Source organism: Peromyscus maniculatus, chromosome 4 (genome assembly GCF_049852395.1).
Source record: "Peromyscus maniculatus bairdii isolate BWxNUB_F1_BW_parent chromosome 4, HU_Pman_BW_mat_3.1, whole genome shotgun sequence".
NCBI lineage: Eukaryota > Metazoa > Chordata > Mammalia > Rodentia > Cricetidae > Peromyscus > Peromyscus maniculatus.
Window position 1 is genome coordinate 53867562 of NC_134855.1, and position 20403 is coordinate 53887964.

General features: G+C 45.4%; 1 protein-coding gene across 2 annotated transcripts in view; it reads right to left on the bottom strand.

Moving 5' to 3' along the window:
• Window positions 1-246: 246 nt before the first annotated feature.
• The window catches only part of Pde11a (phosphodiesterase 11A), a 364881-nt gene continuing 344724 nt past the window's right edge, over window positions 247-20403 (bottom strand). For both annotated transcript variants that reach the window (XM_006972471.4, XM_042275494.2), the window contains exon 20: window positions 247-5581. In XM_006972471.4, the coding sequence (XP_006972533.2) occupies window positions 5426-5581 (156 nt within the window). In that variant the 3' untranslated portion in view covers window positions 247-5425. The remainder of the gene's footprint in view (window positions 5582-20403) is intronic.

Below are 20403 nucleotides of genomic sequence, written 5' to 3' on the forward strand. Positions count from 1 at the left end.
AGTCCCGTGTAGATATGACACCCCCCCCCCATGCAACTGCCCATGCAAATTTAAGCAATGCACAGCAGAAGCAGGGACCAGCTTTTGGCTGCAGAATTCTCCTACCTCCAGAAAACCTTCAATAATTGAAAAAAAAATCTTTTATTTTAAAAGTGAGGTCCCAAAGTTAACGAGCTAAATTGCAGGTATTAGAATGCACATGTCCTTCTTCCGGCCCTCAACACAAAGATTATTCCAGAGTGTTAGTTAACCATGAAGCATTTTATTAAAAACAAGACGTTTTCATTTTCTTAAAGCAGCCTGTTTCAAAGCTGTGGGTAGTTGCTTCTGAAACGGCCAAGCAGCATTTAACCAAGTGTTCTTACAAGACAACATTAGCCTGGGAACCACGCAAAGAAAGGAACTTCACGCAAGCCCGCGGACAACAAACATTTCCCTTCTTTTGTGTAAAACAACAATCATTAGGAAACAAGTCAGTAGGGGATTCTCTTTAGATCATTATAAATAAAAATAAAATGGCAAAAGCAAGAGCCCTCCAAGGGGATGGGACTCAGTAAACTGGACTTCTCTCTCCACACTGTGCTATGCTTTAACATTTCTCTAAGTATGGTTTAATCTAAATCTGTACTGAAGCCAAAGGAAACTGAGCACACTAACACACATCTCCACAGAAACGAACACAGGCAAACGACGGCCTCAAAGAAGACGCCTTTTCCTCACAGCAGGTAGTTCATTTGCTAAACAAACATTTCTGCACCCATGTACACATTCAATAAAATAACATTGGTTGGTCCAGATTGATACGTAGCTGAACATTTGCCTTTAGTGCTGCTGAGAGAGACGCAAACACACAAGGACATTCAAGATCAAAGTATGTACAACCTAAGATCACATGAACATAACACTGGGCACTGCCAAGCCTAATGCCCTTCATGGAATTGTCCAGACACACCTTGTTTTATTTCTGCCATCCATGTTCTGTCACTGTTCACTTAGGATGAGGGTTCTCAGCCTTCCTAATGCTGTGACTCTTTCATACAGTTCCTCACGTTGTGGGGACACATCCCCCCAACCATAAAATTATTTTCATTGCTACTTCATCACTGTAATTTTGCTACTGTTAAGAATCATAAGGTAAATATCTGATACGACGTAGGGTACCTGATATTTGATCTCCAATGGGGTTGTGACCCACAGGTTGAGAACTGCTGACTTAGGAAGCATGTGACACTTTGGCCTTCTAGTAGCCAGACTTAACCTTTAAGTTCTTAGTGCATTTGGGATTTGGGAGCTCTTGACACTACATGGTGGAATAACAATTCCAGATTGTTACTGTGAAACAGAGCAGGAAGTCACTAAGGGAGGCATGGCAAAGCTTTTAGGGTCCCAAATTCGGTTACATTCAGTCGCTTTAATGAATCTTTTGTCATTTCCCCCATGGCAACACATTTTTCCTTAGGTTTGAATTTCATCCAAACAGGTTTAGATTTCTGCTGCACTTGAGAGGAATCGTCTCTATTACTGGAGGGTACCACTGTAGTTTTTTTGGTCTTTTTGTGACTCACAAGGGTCAGTAAGAGGAATGGGTTTAAAAATAATGGTACTGCGAAGTAAATCGAGTAAAATCAGTCTAAATGACTTAAGTCATTAAAGTATGCTAAATTTTGATATACAGAAAAGGCAACTGAATTCCAGAAACATACTATTGTTATGGCACTAATAAAAAATGCTAAGATCATTTTAAATCTAAGATATTTGCAAGCCTAAAGTATCTGGAAGCATGTAGGCCCTCAAGTTTCAGAACCAGACATGTACCGTTTTCACTTTTGCTGGGTGTCTTTATAAATTCACTTCTAAACTAATGATTCCCATATGGGATTCAATGACATGAGATAATTTAGAGCTGTTGTTTATGAAATAAGAGAATACACACTTACAGGCAGGTGCTGGTGACTGTTTCATCCACGTTCATTAGGGGCCGGCTCAGACACTTCGTAGGAAGGGTGTTTTTGAGTCTACTCCCTCTATGTGCAAATGTTTACTCTGTCTTCAGTGGGATGACCACTCTCTCAAGTTTGCCTCTATTTTATTTGAGCAGCAGAAAGAAGAAAATTACCTGGATGAAGTTTCAAAAGCAAAGCATAGCTTGGTCCTTGAAACCGAATAAAAGTTGGGACTTTTATTTAACAGACAGAAACCTGAAGCGCTGCAGAGTCCCAAGATGGTGGGCCCATTGGCGGCCAGTTAGGACGCAGTCCTGTTCTGCTGTGTACTGGTAGGGACCCTTGGTGGTTTGCCAAGCTTCCTCACCTACCAGGATCACCAGCTGTGTTATAGGTTGTGCAGATATTAGCTACATACTTACTAATATGAATAGATACAACTTCTGAAAAAATACATCTTATATAAAAGTAGGATGTAGTCATCTCAGCTGTTCGTGCTGAGAGACCCGAGGAAGCAGACAATTTTGTCTGTTGAGTTTTTCCCCGCCCCCTTTGAAGAGGGCTCACATTTCAAATGCTTTCTCCAGCAGAAAACAGTGAAAAATAAGGATTGGGAAGTTTCCTCGTTCTGTGCTTTGGAAAGGTAGACGAGAATCGCACATAACTCACGTTCATTGGGAAGGAAATCATTTTGCAAGGGCTTTAAAAATACCTTCAAGTCCTAGAATTCCAACCTCTGATCTCTAGGGTTTGGCATCAAGAGGGCTCCCACATCTCTCCCACTTCTCCATAGTCATGGAGGAACAGACCCGGGACATTAGTCAGCAGTTTCTGAATCTTGACCCACAATAGGAAAGATACCTTGAGACAGGAGAAATAGATGGAGGCAATTACAACCAGCTGCTTGATTGATGGTTGACATTGTCAGGGCTCCACTGTCTGGCAGATTGCAATGGTGTTGAACTCCCTTTGCTACCAATGGATGTTGCTATTGGCAACCGTGCAGTGAAGCCAATAAAAAGGCAAGAAGATGAGAGGAAAACTCAACCTTAGTGGAAGCCGTGGGGTTTGTGCTATAAATTATGTTGCCCTCAGCAATATGTAGCATCAACATTCAGGGTGGAGGGGAGCGGCTGTCTCACTGCTGCCGGCCGTCTCTGGAAGACACTGGGTCCAGTTTTATCGTAAAGCACGTGCTTGAAATTTTTTGCTTTAGATGGACTGGCATCCCCCTTTCCGGTTATTTATTTATTGTTAGGAAGGGTAACAGATGTAGGCTCACGGCAGCCTCATATGGACTGATTCTCGATTCCCGTCCTCGATATAAACGGGATGTGATGGTGCGGTGCACTACCCAGAAACACCTGCGCTGCTTCGGAGCTGCAGACACACAGTGATCTTGCAGACCAGGGTCTGTTCCTAACTCCACCCATCCTTTGTTCCTCACCTGAAGGAGGGAGACAGCTCTGCAGAAGCTATTTTCCTTTATAGCGGAGTGATTCAGAAAACTGGCTTAATAAAATCCATAAATCTGCACAGCCTCCTCTTACCTGCTCTGCGGAGGCAATTTTTTCCTGCACTCATTCCCCCCCCCCCCCAGTCTCCCCAGCCTTCCCTGCAGACACAGTGTGCCCTCCCCTTCCTTCTCTTCTTTGTCAGGCTTCTCCCTGTGTAATTGTCTCTCTTTCCTGCTCAATTGATGACCTGATTCTGCACCCTCATTTTTTTGGGGAGGCGGGGAATGTAAGTGCCTTTTGTCTTTGTTTGGATCGACTTTCACCTCTCCTTAGCAGTTGTCTTAACCATCTGCCTTAGTCCCTATCTTCTGGCCCCACCCTTTGCCTGGTTTATATTTTATTGTCTTTCTTGCCATAACAAAGCTGCCTTCCTCCTTGCCAGCTCCCTCCTCTCCGGTTTTGGTACCTTCATTTTATCCCCCCCCATCTTCAAACATCTGACCACCATTTCTTTTGGATGTGAGTAAAGTTAATAACTGAGAGTGATCAGTGAAAGTAAGCAAAAAATGTTTTGTAAGTGTTTGATAGTTTAGAGTTGGACTGACTCTCAGGTTTCACATCCCCGGGAATTTTTCAGAGTGCTCAGCATCTCTCTCTCTCTCTGGAGCACTATGTATGTGAACAAAGAGATGACGATTTGTAGGGGCTCTGGACCCTCAAGACCTGTGGGCTCTGAACCCCCAAGTCCGGCTCCAAACAGAAGACCTCAGCTTTCAGCTATCTTGTGTCCTGGGGAGTCCTGGAAAGTTTGTTTGGACAACTGATTTTAATGTTAAGATTTCTGCAGATAAGTTCCTAGTGTAATTTCACTTGACAATGTGGGAAGCAGAGAGATGTAGCGACCTGTCCAAAGTCACCCAGCTCATGATGCAAAGCGAAGGACAGCATATCCAGTGTTTTTTGTTAAGACAGACCCTGACCATAGTGCCTCCAGTGAAATGGGCATCAGAGCAGCTTTCTAGTCACCGCATCTACTTAAAGTAGCTTTTCTACCTGGTATAGATTTGACTTCCTAGAGGATATAGGTTATATAGATGTTATCTCATGGCCTTTCTAAAATATTCTCTTTTTTTTTCACTTAAGGAAAAATTTTAAATTGAGGTACCTTAAATTTTTATTCCCAAACTTTTTCACCTCAAGCTAGTCTGTGCTCAGTGGCAGGGCTCCTCTGGCCCTGGGAAATCTCTCTCTCTGTTGGAAGCAGCTCCAGTGTGGTACATATGGCTATAGATTCCCCTTCACCTTGGCTTTAATAAAATTATTAATCCATCCTGCTAGGCTTGGTCTACAATGAAGGCCGGATTCCAAAACTGAAGAAGCGAACCATAATCTCACTGCAGAGTTACAGATCCTGTGTAACACCAACCAGACGAACACACCCACTGCATTCCTACTGTGGACTCTTTGGGAAGACTGGGGTCAGTTGGTGCTCATATGGACCGGGGGGGGGGGGGGGGCGCTCATCCAACAGGTAAATGAGACCAATGGCCTAGCGCATCACTAAGAAACAGTCGGATTAGAAATAAAACACCTAAGAGGCAAATCTGGATTCCTGGGACTGTCTGGCACAAAGGTCTGCTCCAGGAGAGGCTGCAAAGAAGGGAGGTGCTTTTAACAGAAAAGAGCCAGACATAAAGCAGGGTTAGTGACGCTTTTACCACGGCGTCCCCTCAACTCAGCACGGGTGGGGCTGACAGCCCTCAGGTTCACGGATCCAAACCCAGTAGTGCGGGTTCCTCGCGGAGAGTCGAGGGTCAGGTTCTCTGCCCGACTCCATCCTTCAGCCTTCCGTTCCTCTGCTGCCAAGCACACTTCCAGGTGCGCGTCCTGGTCCAGTCTATGCAGTCTACACTTCAGGACTGTCTGAGCCGAAAGGAAAGATGGATGTGGCCGCGGAAACAGGTCCTTCAGGCTGCAGAGGACCCTCCAGGCCGCAGGGTTGCGCAGAGGCTCTTGAGTAGTCTTCTACATTCTGTCCTCGCCCGCCACCGTGAGACTCGCAGGGGCCGGGGAGGCAGCAGAGAGCTGCAGTCTGTTTTGGTGTAATTCTTCCCACTTCCTCCGGTTGGCAGCCACTGAATCCAGCATGGGCTTCAGCTTCGCATTGACCTTCACCAGGGCCTAGAGCAAAGGAGAAAAGGGTGGAGAGAGAGGAACCCGGGTCATTGGATGAGCACATTCTCCCCGCTTCTGTGTATAAGGGGAATGGAAACCGGTTATATGAAAGGCAATGACTACTCTGGTAAACACAAACGATTGCTGAGAAGCAGGCGTGCGTGCACCACTACCATGTTCTGTTGGTAGAGCCCGTGCTGAGAACGACAAGAAGAGGGCGGTGTATTGCCCAAGGGAAAGGCAGCCTTGGAGAGTGCCTGAGGTTACAAGTGCGTCAAACAAAACAGAAGACAAAGATGCAGGTCACCCTTATCTACCGCTAACCGGAGCTCTGCCTGCCAGGGACAGCTTGGCCTACCAGTAGACTGTGAACTTCAATTTTTCAAAAATGAACTTGCAATGGCTCTGCCACAGACGCCTGATGAACTTTCCCACGTTAAGAAAGACGAGGGAAGCCGGGCGTTGGTGGCGCAAGCCTTTAATCCCAGCACTCGGGAGGCGGAGGCAGGCGGATCTCTGTGAGTTCGAGGCCAGCCTGGGCTACCAAGTGAGCTCCAGGAAAGGCGCAAAGCTACACAGAGAAACCCTGTCTCGAAAAACCAAAAAAAAAAAAAAAAAAAAAGAAAGACGAGGGAAATTCCTAAGAGGAGGGACTCGTTGTCCAGAGGCAAAATGAGTGGGGGCCGTGCTGAACACACACACACACACACACACACACACACACACACACACACACACACACGAACATGGAGTGACGTAGGTCTGAATGGTGTGAAAGGGCAACAGTGCCCTGAGTGTTCTTCTGGGTGTGTGTGGGAGGGGAGGTCTTCATGGCAGCCTGCTGACACGACTTGTTTGTGTCTCCCCCAGAGTCCTGCCCTTCCTTGTGTCTGGTCAGCTTGGCTGCAAGTCCTCTTTTTTACTTTTCTGAGTGTTCCTGACTTCGCCCCTTTAGACCGGATATTCCCTTTCACCCAAACATCTGTTTTCACTCTAGTAGTAACACGTAAGGAGACAGATAATGGTGGGAAGGGAAAGGGGCGAGGAAGAGAGGAATGGAGAGGAGTGTCGGGGATGAGGAGAGGGGAAATGTGGGCCTTGATCAGACAGGGTAGACGGGTCACCAAGCTCGTGAAACTGATGCTTCAGGGTCCCCAGCTGCCCCAGAGCCAGAGGTCCTTCTAAATACTCCCTTTTGGGTTTAATTTATCCTTTTGAAGAGAAGAGGTCCCTACTTGCAAGTGGTTTGAGTGACTTCTGACCTCAGAAGCCCTGGATGGCCCCTGGCAGTGGAATGAGAATCCCGACAGCATGCTGTCTCCTTTGAATTTGATGTGCAAGAGCCTTCTGCAGCTTTGGAATCAGTCTACCAGAGATGGGGCACTATGGGGGGGGGCATTGAAGACATTGCCCATGAACTGTGGTCAGAAAGCTCAGGCTGATTATCAGTAGATAACTATCTTACAGGCCACAGGGGCCTGGAGAACACCCTGCCCAACTCCGAAAGCCTCATTATTCTCTGTCCTATTGGGACGTTTTTAAACTTAAGCCGTAAAATTAAAAGTTTAGAGATCTTCTTCTCTCTGTTAAATGCTTTTTATTTATTTGTTTTCCTGTGGTATTAGGGACAAACCCAAGGTCTTGTACATGCAGGGCAAGTGCTCTGCCTCTGAGCTCTAACCTTAGTCCTAATACTTTGTCTTTCTTTCCCCTGTATTTGGATAAGTCTTACTGTTTATTATGAAAGACTTCAAGATACTCGACCATGAAATATGATTAGCAAAACATCTATCAAGTATCTACATGTAAACAAATATAAATAATAAATATCAGTATCACATAGAACATATATAGCAGAGCACTCTCTAGGTGTGCCCAGTGGCTAAGGAGTGGCCTGCAGCTCTCATCTGAAGAACAGTAAATCCTATAGACGGCAGAGTGCCCTTCCCTAAGCATGCCTCAGATAACTGGTCAGTCAACCTGACCTACCCCCTAAACATCTGATGAACGGTGAGACTCTTGCTGGTTGAGCTAATCTTCTCTTCACATCGATGCTCTGTAATATTTATTCTCATCCATCTCCTATCCTGCTGTGTGTGTGTGTGTGTGTGTGTGTGTGTGTGTGTGTGTGTGTGTGTTCTTTCTGGTGATCTTTGTCACATTAACTAGAAACATCTCATCTAAAAGCTGATGTACCATTTATTTCATATGTGAATAAGGCAAAGCAACATAATAACCCAGTGACTAAAAATTCCCTGTATTTCCACTAGAAAAATGCAGATGCCCAAATCCTGCTCAATGCTCAGTGTTTGTTTGTCTGTCTGTTTATTTTTTTATTTTTGACAATAGTGTGAGGCAGCGATGACTGCCATGGTCTTATTTAGTGTGCCTTGGCACGGGCTCCTCTTTATTCTGATCAAGCCTTTTAATTAAACTGACTACTGTAATTCCTATGGAAATTAGTGTATATGTTATTTTCCTGCTACAAAAGCATTTCTCTAGAACTTTTTTTTTTTTTTAATCCCAGGAGCACGAATTGAAATTTTTTTTTCTGCTTGAAATGTAATTAAAAACTCATTTGATCACACTATTTCTGGCTCTGTTTTACTTATTAAATTCCTGTAATCAGTTTTCTTTTATGGAGCTGCTGGGAAATGATCTCAAAAGCAACACATTTTTCTCTTCTTTGGCAGGTTCCCGAGCATTTACTAAATTACATTCCTAGCACCTGCCCATGATTCGAATTACTCCACCAATTTATTCTTTAAAGCACTTAAGTTTCTTTGGCTTAGCCCCAAACAGCTTTTCCTCTTAGATTTTCTTCTTTCTTCTTCCTCTGCTTCCTTTGTGCTCAATAAAACACTGGGGTCGGGGAGAGACGCCGCTTTCTCAGAATTCCTTCTTTTTCTTTGTTTCTCCTGAGACAGAATCACCACAGGGACAATCAGTTCCCTCAGGACAAATGTGGATTCTGGACAAAGGCAGCAAAGTTCCAGTCTGGAGGAATTGCTCTGATACTATAAATTTGTTACATAAATGTGGGGGATCTGCAGAGAAAGGAATATCTGCAGACCTAAGCCCCAAGGTTCATGGTGACTGCCAGCTGGGGGCTATGAGCAAGAGAACCGCCTGGAGTTCCTACAGAGACAGAGATGTGGACGTTCCTGAAGGCTTGCCACCAGCAGGTAATTCCTGATGGTTCTGGGAAAGTGAATCCTTCCTCATGTAGAGAGAGGGAAAGAGTACCCACTGTCACCTATGAAGGACTCATGGATGGATGCCCAACTTCTCTGTGGTATACCTGTGCACGGTCATTCAGTCACTATTTAAATGCCCCAGGAGCAATGAGCACACTACCTCCCGAGGGGGTCCACTTCAATCTCACCATTTGGCTTTAGAACACTGTTTCTTGTGCTGAGCTCAAGTCTATGGCCCTGTCCCTTATTCCCAGGGGCCTAATCCTTGGGGGCTCTCCCTTTGAAGCAGGCTCTTTCAGAGCGCTGTCAGACCTAGGACTCTTGTGTTGACCCCGTGAAAATCCAATTGGTCCTACAAGTTGGAATGCACAACTTGTGTCTTGGGACAACCTTATTGATACCACTAGACCTCTCTCAATCCATCAGGAGCACCTGGGAGATTTTTGCATGACGGGGGCACACCTTGTACCTAGCCATCTGGGTGGCTGAGGGACTCTCCCTTTCTGGCTCTGAAAGTCACACTCCATTGTTGAGGTTTCTTGTGACCAGCACATGTAGTTTATTCTGTATTTTAGTGATACTTTCAATAAGTAACATTCTCATAGCTCAAGGGATAGACAAGGTACAAAAGGTACAGAGTAAAGTCTTCCTTCCACACTGCCCCAACTGTGAATTGTCCCCCAAGAGACAACAGATATGGTCAGCGGTTGTGGGCCTCAAGAAACATTTTTACCTAGATAAGTAAAAACTGAGATTTTATATTTTATGGCTACCTGGTGTTCTACAGCTGTCAAATTTGTTAAACTAGTTCTCTGTTGTTAATCGAAATGAAGTCTTGGTCATATTTGGTCCTTCTAAGTTATGCCTCAAGGATATCCTGTACATAGCCATTTTTGTAGATGAAGACTATCAGAAGGTCAAATTATAGAATTAGTATTTCTGGGTCAAAGAGTATGTGAATTTGCATTTTGATAGATTCTGTTAAATCAATACATAAAAACAGTGTCTAAGATATAGAGCAAGAGGCTTATATTAACCAAGCTAACAAGAGAATGAAAATACAGACTCTAGCTATTGTTTAGAGCAAGGCCTTGAAAAGAGCAGCGTGGAGAAAGCTAAGAAGAACACACAGATCTGGACTTCTCTCTATGACCCAGTCGCTGGTGCGTACACCGGCCGCTGGATCTCTCCCGAGCATCACAACACATTGCTTTAGCATGTTTTGGATCCCTCACCCATTCCCTGTCCCCGAAAGCAACTCCACCCGGGGAATGGCTCCATTGATGTCTCAGCCAATTCACTCTCTAGGTCTCTCATGGGCCTCTGGCTCCGCCACCGCCGCCGCCTCTCTGTTTATCTCACCGATTTTTTACTGTTATCACTACATGTTACAGGATGTCTTCTTTGTGTCAGGCCGTGTTGTTTCTGGCACACTAACAGCTAACTTTCTCAAGGACCTTATGAGGTCCAAATTATTATCATCTGTGTTGCTGATAGTTCGTAATGGAGGAGAACAAAGATCTAAATGAAAGGAATTGTTCTTAGCAATTCAGTGGGTAATGGAAAAAAAACTGACTGGTTCCTGCAGTGTCTCCACCCCAGTACTACTGGTGTTAGGGGTCAGATAAATATTTTCCGTGGTGGCTCTACTTCATAGGACATTCTAGAAGCTACTAATAGTCCCCTCCTTCATTAACTAGTTGTGGTAACCCAAAATACCTCAAAAATAAAATATACTGCTAGCTGTCTGCAGACTCATCCCGGCTAAGAACCACAGTGCTGAACTGAACCAAGCTTCCCACCATGTGGTATGAGCCCTTATAGTATACTGGCTAGCAAAAGCAGAGAGGATGCCTTCCTTTGGCCAGATGATGCTCTCCCTTTCCCATTTCTGATGACATTTAAGAAGAGACGAGGAGGGTTTGCACAGTGAACACCTGTCGCACTAGGATAGGGCCAGGGGTTTGCTGCTGCCATCTTGCGGAAGTGTCAGGGCAGTTCTATACGGGAGGTCCCTTTGTCATCTCCTTAGAGGTAAGGACATCGCAGTTCAGCAAGGTCAAACGACCTGCCTGTCGTCATATAGTGAGAGACTGAGGAGGTTTAAAGTGCTGTGTGGCAGTTCCCTCCCTAGATAACCAGTCCTCCTTGGCCATCCAAGTCATGCCTGGCCTTCTCTCAGAAGCATCCCATCATCTGCCTTTGAATGCAGACCCAGATGTACATCATCTAGCTCTGCAATCATATTCTCCATACTTAAAATGTTTTTATATTTTACTTTTAGTACTTTAAAGATGTGACCCTCTCTTTTATTCTGTGTGGAGCCTCCTACATGGTAGCTCCTGTCAAGATGACGCTGAATATCCCCTTCCCAGCCAATGAGTCAGAAACTCATTGAAATGGATGATGAACGCAAGCTTTGCACTTTTTTTTTTTTTTGAAAAGCTCCTGATGACAGAGGTAGCTATTGCTGCTCTCGGTGAAGAACGGAAGGGTCATGTGGTCTGAATCAGTGGTGAGAATGACAAGGTCTTCCTGTGAAGCAAGGTGTCGTGTCCCACTGCAGAGAGCACCTGCTGCTGAGTGAAGCGCATTCTTGGGATAGACCAAGGGGACAGGAGAGAGGCAGTGCAAGTCTGTTTGGGATGCAGTGTGGATGCCAACCCGGGTCTTCTCAATGTGGCTATGCTCAGCCGTATGCTCTCTCTATCTGGCATCCACACCAGAGACCCAAAGCAATGTTTCATCAAATCAGAGACCGGAGTCTCTCTAAGTTTTTAAAAATCATTTTTTCTCTTTTTAAGTGCACTGATTGAGTTTTCTTATTATTATGGATCAAAATTTTCTTGCTTCTTGGAGTGCCTGGTAATTCTGGGTTGGGTATTAGATATTGTTAATTTTATGTGGGTATTACTTTTGTCGTGGTCACAATAAAATATCTGAAAGAATCCACTTAAGCAAAGAAAGGTTTATTCTGTTGCAGATCTGAGTTCTCTGCTTCCTGATGTGGACCCGAGGTGGCCAGATAGCTGTGTTCCTCCACCATGCCTTCCCTGCCACGGGTGCGGGTGCTTAGCTACAGCAATGGGACGCTGACTGACGGCTGGGCCACTCCGTGAGCTCTGCACAGAACAGAGCCCTTCTGCTTTACTTTTTTATTCAAGTTTAAACATCTAGTTCCTATTACAGTGACCGCAGGAGACAGTGGTCTTTCTTTCCCTGTCACAGACCAATGGCCTCTTAGTCTTAACAAGAGTGGCTAAGAGAGAGGCTGACATGTTCTGACCCCGCTGCCCAATCCAGCTGTACAAACAAACCCAGAAGCTGCACCTCCAGGGGAGCGCAGAGCTCTTGGTGCTATCGTTCCTGAGACTGTATTTCCTTCAGTCCACTGAGCGGCTGACAGTCGGAGTCTGACTTTGTTTCCCCCTCTGCCCTGTGGGTAGCTGTTACTCCACTGTTGGAAGGGCACCAAGAGAAACCAAATTCACACCAGGCTGGGCTTTGCACCTGAACACACCCAAATGTATCACCAGTACTTTAATAATATCTAAGGAAGCTATCTGAGCTGGATATTCATTTTTAGGGATGCAGATCATTGTTGTTGAATTACAGTTCCAAATTGCCAGCACCATGACTTAGCGTGTTCTGTCATTTCTTACCAGTACCTTATGAAAGAGAACTGTTAGATACCGAGAGACAATTTATGGAACAAAAAGAACTCAGAGTTCTTTTCAAAATACTCCCCCTTTTTTAACTGCCCAGGGCTGACCCCAGGGCATGTTAGGCAAGGCTACATCTCCGCCTCCTTGGTTTTTGATGAAATGGACAATTGGAGTTAGCGATCATCTCAGGCATGTTCTGTGGCATTGCTCTACCGCTACGACTGTTTCCGTTCTGAGGGAAAAGGTCAGGGGTCCTTTGGGGACTGGAATTTTGAAATGGAAAAGCGTAGACACTATGTGCAGCTGACATAGACTCCCAGACCTCCAGCAAGAGGGGCAAGGGCCTTCAGATCCTCTCAGGTTCGTGTGACTGATGAGTCACGGGGCGGTGGGGGGGGGCCGCGGGGCACAAGCGTGTCTCTGAGAAACATGGGAGACTTCTATTTATGGTGTGTAATTTCAGAATGAAGCAGCCAAGTGTGGTAGTGAGTCTTAACATATAGACTAGTGAACCGCTGAACTTCAAGGTTCCAAAGGCAGAGATTATTGATGGGTTAACAGATACAGCCCCGGACTGGACAGGCCACTTTGCAGTGACCGTGAGTCATATTTGAGCCACTGCTCTCCCACATCTGTCATGGCTGGACACAGTGACTTGACCATGCGTAGCTGAACTCATCACCTTCCTTCAGACCCCCATCTGCTCACAGGGCCACTCTCTCGGGAGCTGAGCCTTGCCATCCACGCAGGGGCTCTACTCTGAAATTCACAGCTCTGTCCTTTCTCTCGCATGCCGAAGTCACCAGCCTGTTTACTCCCCACCCAAAGGGCCTCTCCTTCTGTCTGTTGTGGATGCTACAGCCTGCCTTCAGGGTACCACGCTCCTGCATCTGAATTCTGTAATAGCATCCTAACTAGTCTCCCTGCCTCCCCTTTGCTCCAGTCCAACCAGCCCTCAAAGGGTCTCAAACTTGCCATTTCCTCCTGAACCATTTAGTGGCTCCCACTGAGTGCCGATGTACTCAGCAGAACAAGCCCAAAGCTCTCAAACGCGGCCTGAGAAACCCTATCAGAGAACGAGAATTGTCATTCTTGTGACCCTATCAGATCACGAGAGAGAAAGAAATCCAGAAATAAAACAAACTATAAACCCGATGTCTAACTTGGGTGACAGTTCAAAGCCAGGACTTTGAAATGCCCAAGTAATTCCCTGATGCTTCCTAGAAAACCCGAAGCACTGGTCTTCCCATGCACTCCAGCGTGCTCTTGAGTTTAAAGGCTCCCCACGCTGTTTGGCAGGGGAGCTGCTGAGAGCTGGTGGTACCCGTGAGAGCAGATGGGGCCGCTCCAGGGTCCAGATGGAGACAGCAAACAGCCTCCTAAACATCACTCTTTCCCTCCCCAGTCCAATGGCTTTTGAAACTCAAGGTTGTGTAAAAATTAATTTGCATTAAATTGCTTAAGATAATGTATTAACTACCATATGAGGCTCCCAGCCGTTTTGAAGCCGTACTTGGAAAAGCAAATAACCAAACAGTAGTGGTGAATACAGAAGCAAGCCCAGACTTCTTGAAAGAAATGTCTTCACAGTAACGCTAGCCTTAGAGCATCTATTTGTATCCTTTTCAGAAGTCTGGAAATAAAGAATAAATATTTACATCTGTTAGACGTGTAACTCTGCCAGGTCCTGTATCCATGCTTCATATAATTTTCCCTTATTGAGTCCTCAATGAAACCAGCGGGAGATACATCCTTATTCTCCCATTTTCCGGACAACGAACAAACAAACAAACAAAACAAAAACCAACCAACAAAAACAACAACAAAGAAGTGGGCGGCCCAGAAATGTTACATGATTTGCCTGGGGAAGATGGTATTGGGGTTTGGACATGGATTTTTGACTTCAGAGTCCATACTAGTCACCAGTGGCCGTACTTGTGACGTCAACATATGATTTTGTGTGGCACACCCCTGAAGATGAGAATTAAACAAGAAAAAGGAACTTCTAGGCGGGTCTTGTTTGTCCATCCTAAAGAATATAATCCCCCATCAATGTCCTCAACAGACCCCAGTCCTGCAGTGACTTCAGACTCATGTGAGGAGGTCAGCAGGAGGGAAACCACCCTGCATGAACAGGCTCAAAGGTTGTCAAGCTACGGGCCTGACATTTGGTGACAGGAACAGGGGTGGAAGTCAGAACAAGGCCCTGCAGAGGTCGTGACTCGCGCAGGTGACTCGGTGGCCTTACGGCAGCTGAGAGAAGGAGCTATCAGCTGATCCTCCTTCTTCCTTGACCACAGCAAAAGGGTCAAGAGACTGTGGCCTTATAACCTTTGCCCTATCTGGGGACACAGTCATTTATTCTGCTGACAGTGTGGCATTTCTAGCAGTTTGCAAGCTGCCTGTCTGGTATGCATTTTAGCCTCCCTTGAACTTATCAATGGTCAGGGAGATGCAAGCAGAATTCATAAGGCAGAATTTCAGGGACAATGCTTGAAGGAGTCACACTCAGCTGGGAGGTGCTTCTCCTCGCCTTTATCCCCATCTCCTTGCTGTTGCTGGGACTTCGATTCAATGGCTGGAGCTACAGTGGCTATCTTGTGATGGTGAGGTAAACTTTGACAAGGCAGCCATGTGCTAAAAAGGATAAAGAAGGTCTAGGTGTCATCATGCCTGTGCAGGCACCTTAGCATAGCTGTGCAGATGGGCTAGTCTAGGTTATTTTTATCTGTACCAGTGGCAGAATATAAATGATGTCATAGTTAGGCCTCTGTTTTCTGACTGTCTGTGAAGATGGCAGGATGTTTTTAATCACCTTGATCTTTAAACAAACTGATCTCCTGCAGAGAGGAGAGGGAAGAGAGAGATATGTTTGTGTGTGTGTATTCATGTCATGAGTGTGTCTTTTTTAACTTCTTTTTCTTAGCAGTGGGTTATAAATAAACTCTCATGGTAAGCAGAAGCTGGCTTGCCACATTTCCTTGATTACAGAGCCTATTCCATGGATCCCCCTCCTCCAGGCTGGCCACAGGAGTATCCCAGGGATTTGTTTAGAAGTGCGCCTGAGGCCCAAGTCAAAGCCAGTCAACACCCTAGCAGAATCTGACCTGGTGCAGTAACAGCTATAACGACAGAGATGTGACTTCAGAGCCTGGCAGGCCCTAGTTCCATTCAAAGCTAACCACTGGGCCACTCTTCAGCCAGGCCCAAATTGTGTGCAGAACAAGCCATCAGCGTGCGTGGTCCAGGTTCCCTTCTCAGAGGACGGGCGACTGGACGGTGCGCAACACCCACCACCCGGTAGGAAAACTCGTAGAAGCCAGCTTGTCACATGCACACACCCCAACGGAGGGAAGACATTATTACTCAAGTGTCAAGAGGACTAGAACCCCACTAGGGCAGGCGGGGAGAGGACATGTGCCCCTGGCACCCCCACCCCATTCCCCTAGGGACAGCTACACACCTACGGCCCCCTCTCTGCTCCCTCGTCACATGAGCCTCGGAATCCCATGATTGCCTGGACTAACCTGAGCACTCTGACTTTTGTTCCCACTCTTCCGTCTCGGGGTCTCATTTGAATTCCTCCCAAAGAAACTCTGAACTAGCGGCTGGCTCATGGGTGTCCCACCTTTCTCCGCCTAGAAACAAGGTGCTGATACTCACCCAATAGCCCTTCCCACTTCCAGTTAGAGTCAAGAAGAAGCAGCCGGTGTTGCCCTTGCCCCAAGCCCCAGCCTGCTCAGCAGAGAGGGCCATTTTTCTTAGAAGGTTGAACAGTCTCATCCTGTCCTGATTTGTGAGCCCGGCAGGCACTGAAGGAGGCTGTCGGCTCCCTCTGGTGGCACAATCAATGTGACACACAGTTGTAGCTCTTAAGGAAGGGGACACAAAGGGGTCAGCCGGCTAGCTGCTCATAGTCATTTAGCCTGGCGCGATCCAGGTGAACCTTGAAAGGAAACCCTGCAGCAAGTTACTTCCGCCTTGTGTGAATTCAGTATTACACCGTGCTTACCATGCGGGGAGGACTGCTTTGTCCAACCGGGGAAGATGATTTTTCTACTTGTGGGTATTACTACTGAGCGATGACAAGTTGACTGTGTGAGAGGTTTGCAGAAACTAAAACGTATTGTCAGGTGTGTGCATGTGTGTGTGTGTGTGTGTGTGTGTGTGTGTGTGTGTGTTTGTGCGTGTGCGTGCGTGTGCGTGTATTGGTGAGACTGGAGATCTCAAAATCTAAATAATGAGAGATAGCTACCCAAGGAACAATAAAGATGACAAAGCCACAGAGATAATGTTTCGTCCAGGAGCAGACAGGCTCGTTAGAACCCAGAGCAAGCATGATTCAGATCAGCAGTTGGAATCTTAGGGGCATCGTCGACCCATGGTGTACCTGGAGATGGCGCTCATGGTGTCTATGTTTAATATCCTGGAAGCTAATTACGATACCAGCAATAACTTACAAAGAGATCATTTTCTTTCCGGGGCTGGGGGGAACTGCCAGTACATGTGAAAGTTAACATACAATCCAGCTCTTTCTTTCCGTTTCTGGTCTGACCCCACCGTTGCGTGTTCTGCTCTCTTCTTTATGTGCTCGAGGGATTTCTTTGCGGGAAAAGATATTCACGATGACATTAACATTCTGAATTAATGAGGCAAGAAATTTAGACTCCCAGGATTAGAGCACTGCTATTTCCATAATGTCAGGCTGTATGATACAGCTGGGCATGGCGGGGGCTGTACGGGGTGCAGCTGAACGAGCACCATCTATGGGCGTAGCCTGCGCTGGGGCTGCCCATTGCTTGTATTCCCGAGAGCAGACGATGAACCACTGAGTAACTGGTGGGGCTTGGTTTCGAGGCCAGGAGCACCACATCTTCACTGCGTTAACATCACAACCGTGCAGTGGGTGGGGCTCTCGGGGTCTGTTTATATAGATTATGCACTGGACACCGGGGAAGTCAGACTCATAAACCCTAAATTGGCGAGGTTCGATGTAAAGCAGGTCTGGCAGGTCAGTCCAGGCCTGCTTGGGTACAAGGCCTGTGGTATCCTCTTATCTGGGATCTTAGCTGGCGTGTTGGTCACACAAGCCCCTTCCTGTCTTATTGCAGGACCAACGACAGAGGAGTACCCTTCTTCTGCAAGGGGTTTGTTTAAGAATCCCTGATGGTGCATGGATAGTTCAAAAAGCAAGGCCACATCAACAGCATCTCAAAAACTTGAGGTATCGACGGTGAATCTTTCTTTTATCTACAATTCACTTCCACCTTGCTTTGGAAAGATAAACCAAGGACTATGAGGAGTAATTGACAGGCTGCCTGAAGGACAGCTCCTGTGAATGGGAGCAGAGAACAGTGCCTTCTGTTCTAATGAGCCCCTCTAGGACAGGGTCCTGGGTTATCCTGGTGGCTGGGTTTTCAGAGCAGTCTGGTAGCTCATCAATCATGTTCATTGTGAGGGCGACTCCTGACTTGGCAGGAATGGTTGCTGACCCAAAGCTGCAGCTTTTGATGAATGGGGCTTCATAGAAGAGGTGGTTGGGACATGTAACTAAAATGTAGCCACATGGTAATAATCCACCTCTTAACACATCAGAGTGTTTTCCAATACAATTAGGCCACCTGAGGTTTTACAGAAATACATAAAATTCATTTCCCCCCCGAATTCAATGTATAAAGGGGGCCATTAAAATTTTTGAAATTGGTGAACTGCAAATATTCATTTTCTTACTTAAAAATGTTTTTCTCGTGTGCCTCGAGTCTGAAGACCCCAGCGCATAGGCTGTATGTGTAGGAGATAAACACAGCTGTAAACCTGTGCCTTTAGTATGAATAGTGTTCCGAGGACAGTGCTGTGGGCCTCCAAGAACGGATTCTATAATATGCTCTTAGCATTTACTCTATTTACAAGCAAGTGTTTGGAAGTTTCCCTAAGAGTCAGAGACTAATTAACTGTAGTAATAAGCGGGCACAATGCAAATCTGATGATTTTTGAGTTTGCGTGTGTGTATGTGTGTGTGTGTGTGTGTGTGTGTGTGTGTGTGTGTGTGTGTGTGTGATGCATGTATGGGTGCATATACATATGTGAGTTTAAAAGAGGCTCTCACTCCCATCAGCAAGCAACACTCATATATCAAAGTGGGAGTCACCAAGATTTCACATCTCAATGCTCCAGATTTAGGGAAACTGAGACCCTCTAGGAGGGATGCCTTGTCTTTAGGTCAGGACTTTGGGGACAGAAATCCCCTATTCTCTTAGTGGCCATTTCCTGTACAGTAGGGAAATTCCCCTCTTCTTAATTCTAGGACAATAAAGATAGTGAGATTGTTTCAAGGGAAAGAATAAGAAGATAAATAAGGGGGTGTCTTTTCACTTACCACTAGATCTATGTCTCAATCATCTACATTTCTCTTTATCTATGTCTATATGGAGGGTGTTGCATTAGTATCTGCCTCTTTGCCCATGGAAAGGACTTCATCTGCCCACTGTAGCACTTGGCAGAGGGCAGATCATTGTGGCTCTTCATTTCTTGCATTATATGCTTCTCATAGGCTAAGAAACAGGGATGTTTGTATGTGTAGGGCCAGTGGGACCAATACTCTCACAGTTTACTTACATTTCTAACGTGCAGTTTTTGTTCTATGGGAACACAGACTTTAATAGGTTAAACACTTCCCAGTGGGCAGCACACCCGTCTTTCAAATGGTAGGAAGATTAATTTAATGTTCAGTCATTGACCATTTAAGACAAAACAAGCTTCCTAATAAAAAGACACACTAGATTTGTTTAGAACTAAAATTAAAATTTTATAGAGAAAAAAATAAGCAGACCTAGAAATACTAAAGAGCATGGGGAAATATGAAACTAGACTTAGCAGACATTAAAGTCTATTGTAAAGTGTTATTCGAGGCCAACCAGGGCCACACAGTGAGACCCTGTCCAAAACTAAACCAAACCAAACCAAATCACCAAAACCAAAAACCTCCAAACAAACCAACAAACAAATCTATTAATATATGTACAGCATAAACCAAGTGAAAAGACGATAACCAATACTGGGAAGAATGTAATATAAAATGAGTTTCTACTCAGTAGGAAAGGAGGCAAGCAGATTCTAGTAAGTAAATCTAAAACTACATCATACATATGGTATGGAAAATAAAAGTGAAAACTATAGTGAGATGCATTTTATGTACAGGATACTAACAAGAATTAAAGATATTTGATAACACCACTTCTTGTTACTCAGGGTACAGTGACTTGATACTTCAGGCCTTACTGATGGGGATATAAAATAGCTCAAATTCCATGGAGCAAACGTAGGCAGTAGCCATCCAGGTTCCAAAGATCTATTTCAAAGGCCAGTGATCCCACTTCTGGATATTCATCCTATCAATAAAGTGTAGAAATGGTGTGTTTATGAGGATAATTGTATCCTGGTCACCCCGGCAAACTTTCAGAAACACCAGTGGCCACAAATAATTATTAGTTAAATACCTTTATCTTTATCTTCAAAATCTAATACAATGCAGCCATCAAAGGTTGGGACAGCTCTGACTACAAATCAGAAACAATCTCAAAATATATTATGTGTAAAGAAGGACACATCCCAACCTTCTTGTCTCTGTACAGCAACAAGCAGGCATTGTGTGTTGAAATCAGTGTTGAGACACTGTATTCATGCTTTATATAGACTGTCTTTATTGTTCACCCTGGTTAACAGTGGTTGATCTCAGAGAGAGGGAAAGTGAGGCAGGCCGACAGCCTGGGGAGAATCATTTCTTGATTCTTTTTGTTTTTCAAACATTTTAAATTGTGTTCACTGGGCATGTGTTAACTAGTCAACGATAAAATATTTAAAACCCTACCACAGGACTGGAGGTACAGCTCAGTGGCAAAGTACTTACCCAGCATGCATAAGGCCGGGTGTGCAATCCTCAGTAATACAATAAATAATAAACAAACAC